The 22071-nt window shown below is 27.6% G+C and overlaps 1 protein-coding gene across 2 annotated transcripts in view; it reads right to left on the bottom strand.

Moving 5' to 3' along the window:
* The window catches only part of LOC127286156 (uncharacterized), a 56394-nt gene that overhangs the window by 11736 nt on the left and 22587 nt on the right, over nucleotides 1–22071 (bottom strand). For both annotated transcript variants that reach the window (XM_051312584.1, XM_051312520.1), the window contains exon 2: nucleotides 7146–7352. In XM_051312584.1, coding sequence (XP_051168541.1) covers nucleotides 7146–7268 — 123 coding nt within the window. In that variant the 5' untranslated portion in view covers nucleotides 7269–7352. The remainder of the gene's footprint in view (nucleotides 1–7145; nucleotides 7353–22071) is intronic.

The following is a 22071-nucleotide window of genomic DNA, read 5'->3' as shown; positions in this document are numbered from 1 at the left end:
CTTAGCCAGCTATTTTGGATTCTATTTATAAAAGTATAAAAGAGAGGAAAAAAATGGAAATTTAGAATTTAAAAATCAAATTTAAAAATGAGAATTTTTTTTCGAAATCGGATCTTTTGAATAAATTCGATGTTCTAGAAAGATTCTAATTAGCCAGCTAATTTGGATTCTATTTGTAAAAGTATAAAAGAGAGAAAAAATATGAAAATTTGGAATTTAAAAATGAGTATATTTTTTGTAGAATTTTTTTTTTCGAGTCGGATGTTTCGTATAAATTTGATTTTCAAGATTCTAATTATCCAGCTATTTTGGATTCTATTTCAAAAAGTATAAAAGAGAAAAAATATGAAAATTTGGAATTTAAAAATGGAATTTGTTAAAAATGAGAATTTTTTTGTAATTGAGAATTTTTTTTCGAAATCGGATTTTTTTGAATAAATTCGATTTTTTAGATTCTAATTTTGCCAGCTATTTTGAATTCTATTTCTAAAAGTATAAAAGAGAAAAAAATGGAAATTTGGAATTTAAAAATCAAATTTAAAAAAGAGTTTTTTTTTTGTACAATTTTTTTTTCGAATCAAACATTTCGAATATATTCGATTTTCTAGATTCTAATTAGCCAGTTATTTTTAATTCTATTTCTGAGAGTGTAAAAGAGAGAAAAAAATGGAAAATGGGCCAGACAAGTGCTCGAAGGCCCGAAGCAAGCCTTCAACACTTACTTTCTCGGGCGATAGCCGTAAAAGTTTTGTCTCACGCTCACGTAAGAGAGCTTTTGTATTGCACTCGATCTGTCAGTCGAAAAACAGAAAGTATATATATATATATATATATATAAACTAGTAGCATGCATTCTGTTGCAGGTGTAACTTGAAGCTGGAATATAAGGCCGGGTGTGGCATATCAAGTCGGATATAGATCAGAACAAAATTGCGGTAAATTTAATTTGCAAAAATTGACAAGAATAATGACTGCAATCTCTCTCTCTCTCTATCTCTCTCTTTCTCTCATGATGTCCAGAAGTTGACTTGGTTTAGCTTTCTTTATTGAGGATTAATAAAAGTCTCTCTTGCTTCGATTTCCTTTTAAAGACATTTTAAACTCTTGAGCTACTAAAATCGTACTCCTTTCTCTCTGGAAAAAGAAAAATAAAAAAATGAAATTTTGATTTTTTTTTTGCCGAATAAAAAAATTAATTTTAATGCTATTTTTTTTTTTTTAATTGAAGAACTGAATCATGACCGTATTTTTATCTCGATTTGGTGTCATAAAGGCAACACAAATGGCAATGAACAAGAAAATGTGGTACATATAGATGTTACACTGACCGCACTCTAAAACGGATTCTGTGTACTCCAGATTCCCTTGGATTCATTAGATGACCGTATCAATGTTGATGATGATGATCATGATAGTGCAACACTTTTACAACAATTGTGTCTCTACATCATGATTTCTTATCGCTATAAATGCGATGAAATAGTCGAGTTACATTTATCTATACACAATATATATATATTTCAGAGGGGGAAAAAAAAAAACTGATTTTCAATTAAGGCCCTCCAGACTCAATAAATCTCTGTCTTCTTAATTGGCTATATGTAAGAGAAAAACTGTTCGAATTATGTTCAGATGATCTTTACTTCTATAAAATCTTAATTGCAACTTATTATTTTTAACTTGTATTAAGATTTCTAAAATTTGACATGATAAAATAAAAGATAAATAAAAATAAATTTTACATTTTAAAGGAAATCATTAGCATTAAATGAAATTTAATGAATTTCCTTTTACAATATTTTTTTTCGAATACAAATTTAAATTCCAAAGTATTTTTGAAACAATATACACTAAAAAAATTTATTTCATTGAAATAAAAATTATTTGGTTAAAAAAAAAAATAATTTAGTTCAAATTAATAATTATTTTGGTCGAATAAAAAATTATTCGATCCAAAAAAAATTATTCGATCCAAAAAAAAAATTGTTTGGTTCTAGTAAATATTTATTTGATAATAGTTAAATTTGATTCAAATAAAAAATATTCGGTCCAAAAATAATTATTTGGTTCAAGTAAATATTTATTTGATAATAGTTAAATTTAATTCAAATAAAAATTATTCGGTCAAAAAAAAAAAAAAATTATTTGGATCAAGTAAATATTTATTTAATAATACTTAAATTTAATTTAAATAAAAATTATTCGGTCCAAAAAAAAATTATTTGGTTCAAGTAAATATTTATTTGATAATAGTTAAATTTGATTCAAATAAAAAATATTCGGTCCAAAAAAAATTATTTGGTTCAAGTAAATATTTATTTGATAATAGTCGAGAAATCGATTATATTTGAATCGAATAATTTTTTTTCCAGTCATTTTTATAAATTGAAAAGCGTAAAACCGTTTTTTTTAAAAAAAGCTGATAAAAAATTTACTATTTTCTTTTAAAAACATAAGTAAATATTTGACATAATAATGAATTTCTCATTTCACAATATTAAAACGTAAGAGCGGAAGTATTTTTTAATTAAACGAGTATGGTTTCCTTTTTTTTCTCCTCATCTGCGCTGATACAATATATATATACGACATGCTGGTTCTACTGATTGTGGAATAGGAATGCTTATAAAGAAAAGAATTTATTACTTAAATGGTATAGAAATAGCGGTAACCTAGTAACTTGTTGTACATCTTGTCTGCAAAACTATTACACGTCTCGTTGTCATATTACGTTTATTTCATGGTCTCTGTTAAAATAATAAATACAACGAATTCGAAACCTAAAAAAAAAATTTTTTAAAAAATATAAGAATAATTTTTTTTTTAAAATCCAATAGAAAAAGAATTTACGGAATTGAATATTTTGTATGTAAAAAAGAAAAATGGAATTTACATACAGAGAATTTTTGGTGAAAGTATATCTATTTAAAAAAAAAATTTATGTTCTTTGACAAATTTTTCTTATCTAAAAATTTAAAAAAAAAGAAGAAGAAATTTCCCAAATCACATTTATTCATAGTAAATTATTAATTTTTAAATAAAATAAATTTTTTTTTTAGAAAAAATGTGACACTTTCGTTAATAAATTTTTGCGTCAATGAAAGAAAAAGTAAATTATTAATTTTTAAATAAAATAAAATTTTTTTTCAGAAAAAATGTGACACTTTCGTTAATAAATTTTTGCGTCAACGAAAGAAAAAGTTTCTATTTATCAATTATAATCAAGATTTAAAATTTTGAAGTTGAAATTAATTTGCATATTACTCTGATAATTTTTCCCTATGAGAAATTTTGTTATTTGCAAGCACTCTAACACACACACACACATACACACAGGTACTATATAATGATTGTATCCGCCAATTGAGATGCCGGATGTAAGTACAAGGTATCTAATTATTACGCCAAAGCATCTTCAACGTTCAACGCATGTGTGTCACTAATTGAGAAGTGGTAAGACGCGTGTGGAAATTTCTTATAAGGAAGCATATATATATACACGCGCGTTTGAAACTTAAAAAGAGAGAAACCGGAAAAGTCATTTTTTCAGAAATATATTCGCGGAGAAAAATTTTATTTTTTCAAATTATTACCAAAAATTTAATAAAAATTTTCCAATAAATCTCAATTTTTTTCAACTAAATAAAAATAATTTTACAAAAATAAATAGAAATAAATAAAAATAATTTTACAAAAATAAATAGAAATAATTAAAAATAATTAACAAAAATAAATAGAAATAAATAAAAATAATTTTACAAAAATAAATAGAAATAATTAAAAATAATTAACAAAAATAAATAGAAATAAATAAAAATATTATTTATTAATTAAGCTTCAGCCTTTCGGCCCAGAAGTGGACTTGGTTTAATACAAAATTAAAAAAATATAAATAAATAAAAATAATTAACAAAAATAAATAGAAATAAATAAAAATAATTTTACAAAAATAAATAGAAATAAATAAAATAAATAAAATTGCTTTCGATTAATATTTCCACCCTTTTTTAAATTCTAAAAAATAAAAAAAATAGATTTCGAATTTATATATCTGAAAAATGACATTTCCTTACAAATAAAATTAAAAAAAAAAAATATATGAAATTTGAAAAAGGTGAAGCAATAATAGAGAAAATAAAATTCAGAAAGGTGTTTTCAGTCCCATCACAAGTCTAGGTTGAAGGAAGCATTAATTTGAATATCAAAGTTGAATCAGTTAGATGAATCAGGAAATGGAGATGAGGTATAAATCTAAGAAAAAAGAATAAAAAAAAAAAAAAAGAAAAAATAATAGCGAAAGAAGTTGAGTGCAGACACGAAGGTGCTCATCATCTTGGTGTGTTTATCTAGATTCAGACCATGGTCAGCAGGGAAAGTAGACTTCTCTTATACTAATTAATATTACATACTTCGTTGATCCTTTATATTTTTTTTATATCAAGATTTTTTTTTCTTTCTCTTTCTCTCTCTCTCTCTTTAATTAATCTTTAATTTTCTATTCAACTCTTTATTTTAGAAAACGCATCTATTAAAAATTTTTGCTGGAAAATTTTACACAATTTTTTTTCAATATGAAAAAAATTTTACCAATTTTTTAATAATATTTTTTTTTTTTTTTGATTAATTTTTAATAATATTTATTTTTTTTGTGATTAATTTTTAATAATATTTATTTTTTTTTTGATTAATTTTTAGTAATATTTAATAATTTAATTTTTTTTAAAGTTTAATTTAGTTATTAAAATTTTTAATTTATTTCAAAGCACTGGAAAATTAGATTTCTAATTCTACATTTTTTTTACTAAAAATTCCTGTATGAACTTTTACTTGATTTTAATATATATTCTTCCCTTTAAAATGCAATTGCTCTTAATTAAGTTCTTAATTTTTGCAATATGCAATATGCGCTTAGGAAACGAAGCGAACAGATAAAAGTATTAGTATTATGAAATGTTTAAAGTTGGTTACAACACCTAATTAGGTAATTCAAAAATGAAATTACAGTTAATAATTTTCATTTACAAATATTTAGATATAAAATATTAAAAAGAAAAAAATTTACTTATAAAAATAATTATAAAAGAAAACGCTTTCCATGTCTATTGTTTTAATTTCCTTTTTGTATAAAGAAAATAGAAAGTCGACAGCGACACGAACAATTATATATATATATATATATGACAATGAGAAAAATAAGGAAAAGTGGGATTATTTTCGTTACACATTTTCATAACTATAAAATCGATTTTAAATAAATAAAAATCTACATTTATTAAATTATAATTTAGAATTAAATTTAATACGTGCAAATATAAATAAAATATATGTTATATCATTTAGAATGTGGGCACAAACTATTATTATTAGTGTATAAGGGAATATTGCACGAGTGAGTCGAAATAGAAAAACCGGTTAAAAGATTTGACGGATATAATATAATTCTGTGTGTGGATGCTTGCTGCAAATAGGATTTTATAAAATATACATTAAATCTGTTTGCGTGTCTATACACTCGGTGTTCAAAAAAAATATTTAAAATTAAAAAAATAAACAATAAAAATAATTTGAGATTATTTCTGGTTTTAAATGGACAACTAAATCAGAACAGGATGTTACATAAAATTTACAAATTCTCAAATTATATAAAACTTTTAAACTCGTTTAACAAAATTTTTTTTACATTTTTAAAAAAGCAGAAGAATTGCAAATAAAATGAAAAAAAAAAAAAAAAAAAAAAAATGAAAACTCACAAGAAGTGATGACCGATAAAAAAAAATGATAATTAATATCTAAACGGAAGTACGTTCATTCTAAGGTATAAATATATAAGAAGTTATGTAACTTTGAAAGATCGTTTGCGCTAATTAATTGCTTTCAATTATCCCTCGAAAATAATTATTACTCTATTCACTTTCTTGTGTCTAAAGAGAATCTTTTTATGATTTTCAATTTCGTTACCAAAAAAAAGAATAAAAAAAAAATGTAGAGAGCGATAATATAAAAATATTTCTAGGAAGCATTTTAATTATTTTAAATTTCTTTTACGTTCTACATATTTACATTTATTTATGTATGTAATTAGTTCAAGAATATTTAAATGCAACGATTTTAATATCTAATTGGTCATATATAAAAATTTCATTCTTTTAACACTATATGCGGACTTTTGTGAATTAATTGTGAAGAAAGGGACCTAAGATGCAAAAAAAAACGAGGTTACGTTCATGTTAGTTATTTTGATTAAAAAATTACTTTTCAGTTATATATGTAATTTTAAAATCATTATTTGGATGAAGATTAATGATTTGAAATGATCTTCTATTTTGTATTTTCTCCAAATATCAAATACAAATTCATAAACATAACCTATAATTTTTTTTCCTTCTAGTCCCGTTTTTCGCACTGCAAAAAAAAACAATATTTTATTTTAATAATCGGTTACTTTATTATTGTTAAATAAATATTTATTTGAATCAAAAAAATTTTTATTTGTACCAAACAATTTTTTATTTGAACCAAACAATTTTTTATTTGAACCAAACAATTTTTATTTGTATTAAAAAGTATTTGGAACAATAATTTTTGTTTTGGAAACAAATAACAATTAAATGAAATATTTACCATTCAATTAAAATAATTACCATTTAATTGAAATAATTTTCTATTTTATTAAATAATAATTATTTAATGCAAATGAAAAAATTTTATTTTCCACAAATAATCGACTATTATGAAATAAATAATTATTTGTTTTAAATATAGAAATTATTTTGTCCAAATAAATATTATACAGAAATTATTTGGTTCCAATAAATATTTATTTGTTATTAAATATAGAAATTATTTGATCCAAATAAATATTTATTTGTTATTAAATATAGAAATTATTTGGTTTCAATAAATATTTATTTGTTATTAAATATAGAAATTATTTGATCCAAATAAATTTATTTATTTCTTATTAAATACAGAAATTATTGGATTGAAATAAATATTTATTTTGATAATAATCGATTATTTGGGGAAAATAAATTTTTTTTCACTATCAGAAAGCTTTTTGAAAATAAATTACAATTAATTTCGAATTTTTGCAAATTTATTATCATAAAAAAAATTTTTAAAAAAATTGAAAAAAATATTTTTACCTTGTTAGAAGCGGTAGATGATGTATTTGGTGCTAACCCCTGTTGGAGGTGGTACCTCTTAGGAGTGAGCATATTGAAGGGCAAGCTACCCTGGTCTATGACAGCCACGCTCGTCATAGTCATTTCCGATCAGAAGAGCAGGCTTCTGCGGAGCACTGACCTGCGCCCTCGTCAAACATTTGCAGCCTCTCATCCTCCTCGAAGCGTCTGAAACATTTTCTTCAATTAATACATCACATAGAAAATTCACTTAATTTTTTTTTTTTTTTTTTTTTATAATCAGATTATAAATATCTATAATAAATTTTCTAAATAAATAAATAATTAATCTCAAGGAGATTATTAAAAAAAATTATTAAAAAAAAATAAATAAAAAAAATAAATAAAAAAATAAATAAAAAAATAAAATATTAAAATATTTTTTTATTATTATTATTATTATTTTTTTTGTTCTCTCATTATGCAAATTATTATTTATTTATTATTAATTTATTATTAATTTATTATTAATTTATTATTAATTTATTATTTATTTATTATTTCTTTAATATTTATTTATTGTTTACTTATTTATTAATTTATTATTTACTTTTCTATTTATTTATTATTTACTTATTTATTTACTATTTATTAAATTTATTTTTATGCAAATTTATAAAAATTCTCCAAATTTTTTGTCTCCTTTTTTTAAAAATAATAAAAATAATGAGATTAAATTTTTTTTTTTTTTTTTTTTTGAAATGCTATGAAATTTTGTCGTCTCACTGTATTTGATTTTCTTTATAGTAAACCCATTATATATATATGGTACATCCTATATTGAGACTCGGACAATTATCGAAGTCATAAAGATCCAAATAACACTATATTTATTATTACACACAGAATACCGTTAACACACTCTCATACAATAAACAGAAAGAGGGTTTATAAAATAAGAAGTAATTAGCTTCATATAAGAAGATATCGATGAGTTTGCAAATAAAAAAAATAGATTTATTATCGTCGTTTATAAAAAAAAAAAAAAAAAAAAAAAAAAACTGAGGAAAATATATATATAATTATATTATAGTTGTCTAAAATAATATATTTATTCATTATTTAATTGAAACTTTCTATATGCAGAGTACAATAATTGATTCATGATGTTCATGCGCATATAAGAATTTGAGTTACACTAATTACATTTTCACATTAACATCTATTAAATGGAAAGCATCATGCTATATTAGATTTTTATAGCATTGTTCTATTACACTTTTCCACATAAAAAGTGTAATTTTTCATCAAATTAAAAAAAAAATCTTACATGTATAATTTGTCCTTCCATGTGAAAATATAAATTCATTATTAAAATTATAAATTGAAATTTTCCCTATTTAACGGAAAAATTATAAGAATTTTTTAATTTTTAATAATTTTAATTTAAAATTAACGAAGGATAACTTACGTGACATATCCTTACAAAAAAAAAAAAAAAAAAAAAAAATCCTCAACATCCAAGAAAAAGCACGAGGTATTGTTTTGAAATGATTATAAATCGAGGCGAAAGTAAATATAGGATTATAAAAATTCGTGAGCGGATTCTTTTGCAACACGGGAAAAGTCAAATGTTATTCTATAAGAGGACAATCGAATGAAGATATCGAGAGAGAGAAAGAGAAAGAAAAAGAGGAAGTTTCAAGACAAGGATTGTAAATGTAGATTACATCTGCGTTGCATACTCAAGCGCAAATCATCCGATAAATATCCGGTAGGAATTTGCGACACCACATTGCAATGTTGGATTTATACCAAATGAAGATGTTTGTTTTAAATTTGAAAAAAAAAACAAATTTTACTCACAACATCTTTATAGGAAAGAATTTTTTTTTAACTTATTGTATAAATAAAGCTGCGTATATATAAATCTGGAGAAAATTCCTTTTCCCGAGAATTTTATCTCTCCAGCTTCTTTTATATTCCATAATGGAAAAAAATATATATATAAACTTTTACTACTTACAAAGAAAAATTTCAACTGAAACTTCTGCTCCGGAAATAGAAAAAATTACTACAATGAAATAAGAAAATTTTTTTCTCTGAAAATAGCATTTTTTTAAACTGAAAAAAAAAATTACTTGACTCAAATATTCGATAACTTGACTATTATCAAAAAAATATTTACTTGAATAAAAAAAAATTTATTTCAATAACATTAATTGAATTTGAACTGTAATAATTTCTGTACTTGAAACTAATACAATTTACTACAAAAATTATTGGATTCAAGTAAATATTTATATGATAATAGTAAATTAGATTATTTGAATCAAATAAATGTTTTTCATTATATTTTTTCCAACAGCAAAAGTTGCAAGAAACTTTGGAAGTCGTAAAAGGTATTTTTATTTTCCATTTGTTTGTAAACATGCATTTATTAAATTTTTTTTGTAATGTAAAAATAAAAAAAAAATTCTTTAAAATGAGTAAATATGTTCAAGGAAATAAGTCAAACAAACAAGAATATTATTGTAGCAAAATATAAGTCTTTTTGAAGATTACTTATTACTGAGATAATTATAGATATTTCTATAATATAGTTGTAGCATTGAAAAATATTGAAAAAGAGAGAGGGTATACATATAGTTTACATATGTATATTGCCTTTCACTACTCTACGCGAAGTTTAAAACGACGCCTTATTTATTAACTAAGCTATAATAACACCTTAAGAAGCTCCTCTTTCAGAAAATACGATGAAAAAAAATTTATTTTCTTCTAATAATCCGTTACTTCACTATTATAAAATAAATATTTATTTGCATCAAATAAATATTTAATTGCTTCAAAATAAATATTCATTACAATAAAATAAATGTATCATTGTTTCAAATATTTGTTGTTATCAATACATTGATAATTTGTATCAATTGTATTTATTGTATCAAATAAATAACTATAGAAAAAAAAATACTAAAAATTGACACCCAGGTCCGAGTAGAGGAAGACCTTTTTTATGACCAAAAACGCATCCAAAAGCATAAAAAACTGTCCAAAAAAATTCAATTTTTCTTAGGCAGAAGATTTTATTGCATAATCTTGCACAAAATACACCGAAAAGTGTAGAAAAAAATTGACACCCAGATCCGAGTAGAGGAAGACCTTTTTTATGACCAAAAACGCATCCAAAAGCATAAAAAACTGTCCAAAAAAATTCAATTTTTCTTAGGCAGAAGATTTTATTGCATAATCTTGCACAAAATACACCGAAAAGTGTAGAAAAAAATTGACACCCAGATCCGAGTAGAGGAAGACCTTTTTTATGACCAAAAACGCAACCAAAAGCATAAAAAACTGTCCAAAAAAATTCAATTTTTCTTAGGCAGAAGATTTTATTGCATAATCTTGCACAAAATACACCGAAAAGTGTAGAAAAAAATTGACACCCAGATCCGAGTAGAGGAAGACCTTTTTTATGACCAAAAACGCATCCAAAAGCATAAAAAACTTTCCAAAAAAATTCAATTTTTCTTAGGCAGAAGATTTTATTGCATAATCTTGCACAAAATACACCGAAAAGTGTAGAAAAAAATTGACACCCAGATCCGAGTAGAGGAACACACTTTTTATGACCAAAAACGCATCCAAAAGCATAAAAAACTTTCCAAAAAAATTCAATTTTTCTTAGGCAGAAGATTTTATTGCATAATCTTGCACAAAATACACCGAAAAGTGTAGAAAAAAATTGACACCCAGATCCGAGTAGAGGAAGACCTTTTTTATGACCAAAAACGCATCCAAAAGCATAAAAAACTTTCCAAAAAAATTCAATTTTTCTTAGGCAGAAGATTTTATTGCATAATCTTGCACAAAATACACCGAAAAGTGTAGAAAAAAATTGACACCCAGATCCGAGTAGAGGAAGACCTTTTTTATGACCAAAAACGCATCCAAAAGCATAAAAAACTTTCCAAAAAAATTCAATTTTTCTTAGGCAGAAGATTTTATTGCATAATCTTGCACAAAATACACCGAAAAGTGTAGAAAAAAATTGACACCCAGATCCGAGTAGAGGAAGACCTTTTTTATGACCAAAAACGCATCCAAAAGCATAAAAAACTGTACAAAAAAATTCAATTTTTCTTAGGCAGAAGATTTTATTGCATAATCTTGCACAAAATACACCGAAAAGTGTAGAAAAAAATTGACACCCAGATCCGAGTAGAGGAAGACCTTTTTTATGACCAAAAACTCATCCAAAAGCATAAAAAACTGTACAAAAAAATTCAATTTTTCTTAGGCAGAAGATTTTATTGCATAATCTTGCACAAAATACACCGAAAAGTGTAGAAAAAAATTGACACCCAGATCCGAGTAGAGGAAGACCTTTTTTATGACCAAAAACGCATCCAAAAGCATAAAAAACTTTCCAAAAAAATTCAATTTTTCTTAGGCAGAAGATTTTATTGCATAATCTTGCACAAAATACACCGAAAAGTGTAGAAAAAAATTGACACCCAGATCCGAGTAGAGGAACACACTTTTTATGACCAAAAACGCATCCAAAAGCATAAAAAACTGTCCAAAAAAATTCAATTTTTCTTAGGCAGAAGATTTTATTGCATAATCTTGCACAAAATACACCGAAAAGTGTAGAAAAAAATTGACACCCAGATCCGAGTAGAGGAAGACCTTTTTTATGACCAAAAACGCATCCAAAAGCATAAAAAACTGTACAAAAAAATTCAATTTTTCTTAGGCAGAAGATTTTATTGCATAATCTTGCACAAAATACACCGAAAAGTGTAGAAAAAAATTGACACACAGATCCGAGTAGAGGAAGACCTTTTTTATGACCAAAAACGCATCCAAAAGCATAAAAAACTGTCCAAAAAAATTCAATTTTTCTTAGGCAGAAGATTTTATTGCATAATCTTGCACAAAATACACCGAAAAGTAAAGAAAAAAATTGACACCCAGATCCGAGTAGAGGAAGACCTTTTTTATGACCAAAAACGCATCCAAAAGCATAAAAAACTTTCCAAAAAAATTCAATTTTTCTTAGGCAGAAGATTTTATTGCATAATCTTGCACAAAATACACCGAAAAGTGTAGAAAAAAATTGACACCCAGATCCGAGTAGAGGAAGACCTTTTTTATGACCAAAAACGCATCCAAAAGCATAAAAAACTGTACAAAAAAATTCAATTTTTCTTAGGCAGAAGATTTTATTGCATAATCTTGCACAAAATACACCGAAAAGTGTAGAAAAAAATTGACACCCAGATCCGAGTAGAGGAAGACCTTTTTTATGACCAAAAACGCATCCAAAAGCATAAAAAACTGTACAAAAAAATTCAATTTTTCTTAGGCAGAAGATTTTATTGCATAATCTTGCACAAAATACACCGAAAAGTGTAGAAAAAAATTGACACCCAGATCCGAGTAGAGGAAGACCTTTTTTATGACCAAAAACGCAACCAAAAGCATAAAAAACTGTCCAAAAAAATTCAATTTTTCTTAGGCAGAAGATTTTATTGCATAATCTTGCACAAAATACACCGAAAAGTGTAGAAAAAAATTGACACCCAGATCCGAGTAGAGGAAGACCTTTTTTATGACCAAAAACGCATCCAAAAGCATAAAAAACTGTCCAAAAAAATTCAATTTTTCTTAGGCAGAAGATTTTATTGCATAATCTTGCACAAAATACACCGAAAAGTGTAGAAAAAAATTGACACCCAGATCCGAGTAGAGGAAGACCTTTTTTATGACCAAAAACGCAACCAAAAGCATAAAAAACTGTCCAAAAAAATTCAATTTTTCTTAGGCAGAAGATTTTATTGCATAATCTTGCACAAAATACACCGAAAAGTGTAGAAAAAAATTGACACCCAGATCCGAGTAGAGGAAGACCTTTTTTATGACCAAAAACGCATCCAAAAGCATAAAAAACTGTACAAAAAAATTCAATTTTTCTTAGGCAGAAGATTTTATTGCATAATCTTGCACAAAATACACCGAAAAGTGTAGAAAAAAATTGACACCCAGATCCGAGTAGAGGAAGACCTTTTTTATGACCAAAAACGCAACCAAAAGCATAAAAAACTGTCCAAAAAAATTCAATTTTTCTTAGGCAGAAGATTTTATTGCATAATCTTGCACAAAATACACCGAAAAGTGTAGAAAAAAATTGACACCCAGATCCGAGTAGAGGAAGACCTTTTTTATGACCAAAAACGCATCCAAAAGCATAAAAAACTGTACAAAAAAATTCAATTTTTCTTAGGCAGAAGATTTTATTGCATAATCTTGCACAAAATACACCGAAAAGTGTAGAAAAAAATTGACACCCAGATCCGAGTAGAGGAAGACCTTTTTTATGACCAAAAACGCATCCAAAAGCATAAAAAACTTTCCAAAAAAATTCAATTTTTCTTAGGCAGAAGATTTTATTGCATAATCTTGCACAAAATACACCGAAAAGTGTAGAAAAAAATTGACACCCAGATCCGAGTAGAGGAAGACCTTTTTTATGACCAAAAACGCATCCAAAAGCATAAAAAACTGTACAAAAAAATTCAATTTTTCTTAGGCAGAAGATTTTATTGCATAATCTTGCACAAAATACACCGAAAAGTGTAGAAAAAAATTGACACCCAGATCCGAGTAGAGGAAGACCTTTTTTATGACCAAAAACTCATCCAAAAGCATAAAAAACTGTACAAAAAAATTCAATTTTTCTTAGGCAGAAGATTTTATTGCATAATCTTGCACAAAATACACCGAAAAGTGTAGAAAAAAATTGACACCCAGATCCGAGTAGAGGAAGACCTTTTTTATGACCAAAAACGCATCCAAAAGCATAAAAAACTTTCCAAAAAAATTCAATTTTTCTTAGGCAGAAGATTTTATTGCATAATCTTGCACAAAATACACCGAAAAGTGTAGAAAAAAATTGACACCCAGATCCGAGTAGAGGAACACACTTTTTATGACCAAAAACGCATCCAAAAGCATAAAAAACTGTCCAAAAAAATTCAATTTTTCTTAGGCAGAAGATTTTATTGCATAATCTTGCACAAAATACACCGAAAAGTGTAGAAAAAAATTGACACCCAGATCCGAGTAGAGGAAGACCTTTTTTATGACCAAAAACGCATCCAAAAGCATAAAAAACTGTACAAAAAAATTCAATTTTTCTTAGGCAGAAGATTTTATTGCATAATCTTGCACAAAATACACCGAAAAGTGTAGAAAAAAATTGACACACAGATCCGAGTAGAGGAAGACCTTTTTTATGACCAAAAACGCATCCAAAAGCATAAAAAACTGTCCAAAAAAATTCAATTTTTCTTAGGCAGAAGATTTTATTGCATAATCTTGCACAAAATACACCGAAAAGTAAAGAAAAAAATTGACACCCAGATCCGAGTAGAGGAAGACCTTTTTTATGACCAAAAACTCATCCAAAAGCATAAAAAACTGTCCAAAAAAATTCAATTTTTCTTAGGCAGAAGATTTTATTGCATAATCTTGCACAAAATACACCGAAAAGTGTAGAAAAAAATTGACACCCAGATCCGAGTAGAGGAAGACCTTTTTTATGACCAAAAACGCATCCAAAAGCATAAAAAACTTTCCAAAAAAATTCAATTTTTCTTAGGCAGAAGATTTTATTGCATAATCTTGCACAAAATACACCGAAAAGTGTAGAAAAAAATTGACACCCAGATCCGAGTAGAGGAAGACCTTTTTTATGACCAAAAACGCATCCAAAAGCATAAAAAACTGTCCAAAAAAATTCAATTTTTCTTAGGCAGAAGATTTTATTGCATAATCTTGCACAAAATACACCGAAAAGTGTAGAAAAAAATTGACACCCAGATCCGAGTAGAGGAAGACCTTTTTTATGACCAAAAACGCATCCAAAAGCATAAAAAACTGTACAAAAAAATTCAATTTTTCTTAGGCAGAAGATTTTATTGCATAATCTTGCACAAAATACACCGAAAAGTGTAGAAAAAAATTGACACACAGATCCGAGTAGAGGAAGACCTTTTTTATGACCAAAAACGCATCCAAAAGCATAAAAAACTGTCCAAAAAAATTCAATTTTTCTTAGGCAGAAGATTTTATTGCATAATCTTGCACAAAATACACCGAAAAGTGTAGAAAAAAATTGACACCCAGATCCGAGTAGAGGAAGACCTTTTTTATGACCAAAAACGCATCCAAAAGCATAAAAAACTTTCCAAAAAAATTCAATTTTTCTTAGGCAGAAGATTTTATTGCATAATCTTGCACAAAATACACCGAAAAGTGTAGAAAAAAATTGACACCCAGATCCGAGTAGAGGAAGACCTTTTTTATGACCAAAAACGCATCCAAAAGCATAAAAAACTGTACAAAAAAATTCAATTTTTCTTAGGCAGAAGATTTTATTGCATAATCTTGCACAAAATACACCGAAAAGTGTAGAAAAAAATTGACACCCAGATCCGAGTAGAGGAAGACCTTTTTTATGACCAAAAACTCATCCAAAAGCATAAAAAACTGTACAAAAAAATTCAATTTTTCTTAGGCAGAAGATTTTATTGCATAATCTTGCACAAAATACACCGAAAAGTGTAGAAAAAAATTGACACCCAGATCCGAGTAGAGGAAGACCTTTTTTATGACCAAAAACGCATCCAAAAGCATAAAAAACTTTCCAAAAAAATTCAATTTTTCTTAGGCAGAAGATTTTATTGCATAATCTTGCACAAAATACACCGAAAAGTGTAGAAAAAAATTGACACCCAGATCCGAGTAGAGGAACACACTTTTTATGACCAAAAACGCATCCAAAAGCATAAAAAACTGTCCAAAAAAATTCAATTTTTCTTAGGCAGAAGATTTTATTGCATAATCTTGCACAAAATACACCGAAAAGTGTAGAAAAAAATTGACACCTAGATCCGAGTAGAGGAAGACCTTTTTTATGACCAAAAACGCATCCAAAAGCATAAAAAACTGTACAAAAAAATTCAATTTTTCTTAGGCAGAAGATTTTATTGCATAATCTTGCACAAAATACACCGAAAAGTGTAGAAAAAAATTGACACACAGATCCGAGTAGAGGAAGACCTTTTTTATGACCAAAAACGCATCCAAAAGCATAAAAAACTGTCCAAAAAAATTCAATTTTTCTTAGGCAGAAGATTTTATTGCATAATCTTGCACAAAATACACCGAAAAGTAAAGAAAAAAATTGACACCCAGATCCGAGTAGAGGAAGACCTTTTTTATGACCAAAAACTCATCCAAAAGCATAAAAAACTGTCCAAAAAAATTCAATTTTTCTTAGGCAGAAGATTTTATTGCATAATCTTGCACAAAATACACCGAAAAGTGTAGAAAAAAATTGACACCCAGATCCGAGTAGAGGAACACACTTTTTATGACCAAAAACGCATCCAAAAGCATAAAAAACTGTACAAAAAAATTCAATTTTTCTTAGGCAGAAGATTTTATTGCATAATCTTGCACAAAATACACCGAAAAGTGTAGAAAAAAATTGACACACAGATCCGAGTAGAGGAGGACCTTTTTTATGACCAAAAACGCATCCAAAAGCATAAAAAACTGTCCAAAAAAATTCAATTTTTCTTAGGCAGAAGATTTTATTGCATAATCTTGCACAAAATACACCGAAAAGTGTAGAAAAAAATTGACACCCAGATCCGAGTAGAGGAAGACCTTTTTTATGACCAAAAACGCATCCAAAAGCATAAAAAACTGTACAAAAAAATTCAATTTTTCTTAGGCAGAAGATTTTATTGCATAATCTTGCACAAAATACACCGAAAAGTGTAGAAAAAAATTGACACACAGATCCGAGTAGAGGAGGACCTTTTTTATGACCAAAAACGCATCCAAAAGCATAAAAAACTGTCCGAAAAAAATTCAATTTTTCTTAGGCAGAAGATTTTATTGCATAATCTTGCACAAAATACACCGAAAAGTGTAGAAAAAAATTGACACCCAGATCCGAGTAGAGGAAGACCTTTTTTATGACCAAAAACGCATCCAAAAGCATAAAAAACTGTACAAAAAAATTCAATTTTTCTTAGGCAGAAGATTTTATTGCATAATCTTGCACAAAATACACCGAAAAGTGTAGAAAAAAATTGACACCCAGATCCGAGTAGAGGAAGACACTTTTTATGACCAAAAACGCATCCAAAAGCATAAAAAACTGTACAAAAAAATTCAATTTTTCTTAGGCAGAAGATTTTATTGCATAATCTTGCACAAAATACACCGAAAAGTGTAGAAAAAAATTGACACCCAGATCCGAGTAGAGGAAGACCTTTTTTATGACCAAAAACGCATCCAAAAGCATAAAAAACTTTCCAAAAAAATTCAATTTCTCTTAGGCAGAAGATTTTATTGCATAATCTTGCACAAAATACACCGAAAAGTGAAGAAAAAAATTGACACCCAGATCCGAGTAGAGGAAGACCTTTTTTATGACCAAAAACTCATCCAAAAGCATAAAAAACTGTCCAAAAAAATTCAATTTTTCTTAGGCAGAAGATTTTATTGCATAATCTTGCACAAAATACACCGAAAAGTGTAGAAAAAAATTGACACCCAGATCCGAGTAGAGGAAGACCTTTTTTATGACCAAAAACGCATCCAAAAGCATAAAAAACTGTACAAAAAAATTCAATTTTTCTTAGGCAGAAGATTTTATTGCATAATCTTGCACAAAATACACCGAAAAGTGTAGAAAAAAATTGACACCCAGATCCGAGTAGAGGAAGACACTTTTTATGACCAAAAACGCATCCAAAAGCATAAAAAACTGTACAAAAAAATTCAATTTTTCTTAGGCAGAAGATTTTATTGCATAATCTTGCACAAAATACACCGAAAAGTGTAGAAAAAAATTGACACCCAGATCCGAGTAGAGGAAGACCTTTTTTATGACCAAAAACGCATCCAAAAGCATAAAAAACTTTCCAAAAAAATTCAATTTCTCTTAGGCAGAAGATTTTATTGCATAATCTTGCACAAAATACACCGAAAAGTGAAGAAAAAAATTGACACCCAGATCCGAGTAGAGGAAGACCTTTTTTATGACCAAAAACTCATCCAAAAGCATAAAAAACTGTCCAAAAAAATTCAATTTTTCTTAGGCAGAAGATTTTATTGCATAATCTTGCACAAAATACACCGAAAAGTGTAGAAAAAAATTGACACCCAGATCCGAGTAGAGGAAGACCTTTTTTATGACCAAAAACGCATCCAAAAGCATAAAAAACTGTACAAAAAAATTCAATTTTTCTTAGGCAGAAGATTTTATTGCATAATCTTGCACAAAATACACCGAAAAGTGTAGAAAAAAATTGACACCCAGATCCGAGTAGAGGAACACACTTTTTATGACCAAAAACGCATCCAAAAGCATAAAAAACTGTACAAAAAAATTCAATTTTTCTTAGGCAGAAGATTTTATTGCATAATCTTGCACAAAATACACCGAAAAGTGTAGAAAAAAATTGACACCCAGATCCGAGTAGAGGAAGACCTTTTTTATGACCAAAAACTCATCCAAAAGCATAAAAAACTGTACAAAAAAATTCAATTTTTCTTAGGCAGAAGATTTTATTGCATAATCTTGCACAAAATACACCGAAAAGTGTAGAAAAAAATTGACACCCAGATCCGAGTAGAGGAAGACCTTTTTTATGACCAAAAACGCATCCAAAAGCATAAAAAACTTTCCAAAAAAATTCAATTTTTCTTAGGCAGAAGATTTTATTGCATAATCTTGCACAAAATACACCGAAAAGTGTAGAAAAAAATTGACACCCAGATCCGAGTAGAGGAACACACTTTTTATGACCAAAAACGCATCCAAAAGCATAAAAAACTGTCCAAAAAAATTCAATTTTTCTTAGGCAGAAGATTTTATTGCATAATCTTGCACAAAATACACCGAAAAGTGTAGAAAAAAATTGACACCCAGATCCGAGTAGAGGAAGACCTTTTTTATGACCAAAAACGCATCCAAAAGCATAAAAAACTGTCCAAAAAAATTCAATTTTTCTTAGGCAGAAGATTTTATTGCATAATCTTGCACAAAATACACCGAAAAGTGTAGAAAAAAATTGACACCCAGATCCGAGTAGAGGAAGACCTTTTTTATGACCAAAAACGCATCCAAAAGCATAAAAAACTGTACAAAAAAATTCAATTTTTCTTAGGCAGAAGATTTTATTGCATAATCTTGCACAAAATACACCGAAAAGTGTAGAAAAAAATTGACACCCAGATCCGAGTAGAGGAAGACCTTTTTTATGACCAAAAACGCATCCAAAAGCATAAAAAACTGTACAAAAAAATTCAATTTTTCTTAGGCAGAAGATTTTATTGCATAATCTTGCACAAAATACACCGAAAAGTGTAGAAAAAAATTGACACCCAGATCCGAGTAGAGGAACACACTTTTTATGACCAAAAACGCATCCAAAAGCATAAAAAACTGTACAAAAAAATTCAATTTTTCTTAGGCAGAAGATTTTATTGCATAATCTTGCACAAAATACACCGAAAAGTGTAGAAAAAAATTGACACACAGATCCGAGTAGAGGAGGACCTTTTTTATGACCAAAAACGCATCCAAAAGCATAAAAAACTGTCCAAAAAAATTCAATTTTTCTTAGGCAGAAGATTTTATTGCATAATCTTGCACAAAATACACCGAAAAGTGTAGAAAAAAATTGACACCCAGATCCGAGTAGAGGAAGACCTTTTTTATGACCAAAAACGCATCCAAAAGCATAAAAAACTGTACAAAAAAATTCAATTTTTCTTAGGCAGAAGATTTTATTGCATAATCTTGCACAAAATACACCGAAAAGTGTAGAAAAAAATTGACACCCAGATCCGAGTAGAGGAAGACCTTTTTTATGACCAAAAACGCATCCAAAAGCATAAAAAACTGTACAAAAAAATTCAATTTTTCTTAGGCAGAAGATTTTATTGCATAATCTTGCACAAAATACACCGAAAAGTGTAGAAAAAAATTGACACCCAGATCCGAGTAGAGGAACACACTTTTTATGACCAAAAACGCATCCAAAAGCATAAAAAACTGTACAAAAAAATTCAATTTTTCTTAGGCAGAAGATTTTATTGCATAATCTTGCACAAAATACACCGAAAAGTGTAGAAAAAAATTGACACCCAGATCCGAGTAGAGGAACACACTTTTTATGACCAAAAACGCATCCAAAAGCATAAAAAACTGTACAAAAAAATTCAATTTTTCTTAGGCAGAAGATTTTATTGCATAATCTTGCACAAAATACACCGAAAAGTGTAGAAAAAAATTGACACCCAGATCCGAGTAGAGGAACACACTTTTTATGACCAAAAACGCATCCAAAAGCATAAAAAACTGTACAAAAAAATTCAATTTTTCTTAGGCAGAAGATTTTATTGCATAATCTTGCACAAAATACACCGAAAAGTGTAGAAAAAAATTGACACACAGATCCGAGTAGAGGAGGACCTTTTTTATGACCAAAAACGCATCCAAAAGCATAAAAAACTGTCCAAAAAAATTCAATTTTTCTTAGGCAGAAGATTTTATTGCATAATCTTGCACAAAATACACCGAAAAGTGTAGAAAAAAATTGACACCCAGATCCGAGTAGAGGAAGACCTTTTTTATGACCAAAAACGCATCCAAAAGCATAAAAAACTGTACAAAAAAATTCAATTTTTCTTAGGCAGAAGATTTTATTGCATAATCTTGCACAAAATACACCGAAAAGTGTAGAAAAAAATTGACACCCAGATCCGAGTAGAGGAAGACCTTTTTTATGACCAAAAACGCATCCAAAAGCATAAAAAACTGTACAAAAAAATTCAATTTTTCTTAGGCAGAAGATTTTATTGCATAATCTTGCACAAAATACACCGAAAAGTGTAGAAAAAAATTGACACACAGATCCGAGTAGAGGAAGACCTTTTTTATGACCAAAAACGCATCCAAAAGCATAAAAAACTGTCCAAAAAAATTCAATTTTTCTTAGGCAGAAGATTTTATTGCATAATCTTGCACAAAATACACCGAAAAGTGTAGAAAAAAATTGACACCCAGATCCGAGTAGAGGAAGACCTTTTTTATGACCAAAAACGCATCCAAAAGCATAAAAAACTTTCCAAAAAAATTCAATTTCTCTTAGGCAGAAGATTTTATTGCATAATCTTGCACAAAATACACCGAAAAGTGTAGAAAAAAATTGACACCCAGATCCGAGTAGAGGAACACACTTTTTATGACCAAAAACTCATCCAAAAGCATAAAAAACTGTCCAAAAAAATTCAATTTTTCTTAGGCAGAAGATTTTATTGCATAATCTTGCACAAAATACACCGAAAAGTGTAGAAAAAAATTGACACCCAGATCCGAGTAGAGGAAGACCTTTTTTATGACCAAAAACGCATCCAAAAGCATAAAAAACTGTACAAAAAAATTCAATTTTTCTTAGGCAGAAGATTTTATTGCATAATCTTGCACAAAATACACCGAAAAGTGTAGAAAAAAATTGACACCCAGATCCGAGTAGAGGAACACACTTTTTATGACCAAAAACGCATCCAAAAGCATAAAAAACTGTCCAAAAAAATTCAATTTTTCTTAGGCAGAAGATTTTATTGCATAATCTTGCACAAAATACACCGAAAAGTGTAGAAAAAAATTGACACCCAGATCCGAGTAGAGGAAGACCTTTTTTATGACCAAAAACGCATCCAAAAGCATAAAAAACTTTCCAAAAAAATTCAATTTCTCTTAGGCAGAAGATTTTATTGCATAATCTTGCACAAAATACACCGAAAAGTGTAGAAAAAAATTGACACCCAGATCCGAGTAGAGGAACAC

The sequence above is a fragment of the Leptopilina boulardi genome, unplaced genomic scaffold (assembly GCF_019393585.1).
Source record: "Leptopilina boulardi isolate dan_hultmark-lab unplaced genomic scaffold, ZJU_Lbou_2.1 LbouV2_1, whole genome shotgun sequence".
Lineage (NCBI taxonomy): Eukaryota > Metazoa > Arthropoda > Insecta > Hymenoptera > Figitidae > Leptopilina > Leptopilina boulardi.
Note: the sequence above shows the minus strand (reverse complement) of the source record. Positions and strands in the feature narration are given on the sequence as shown.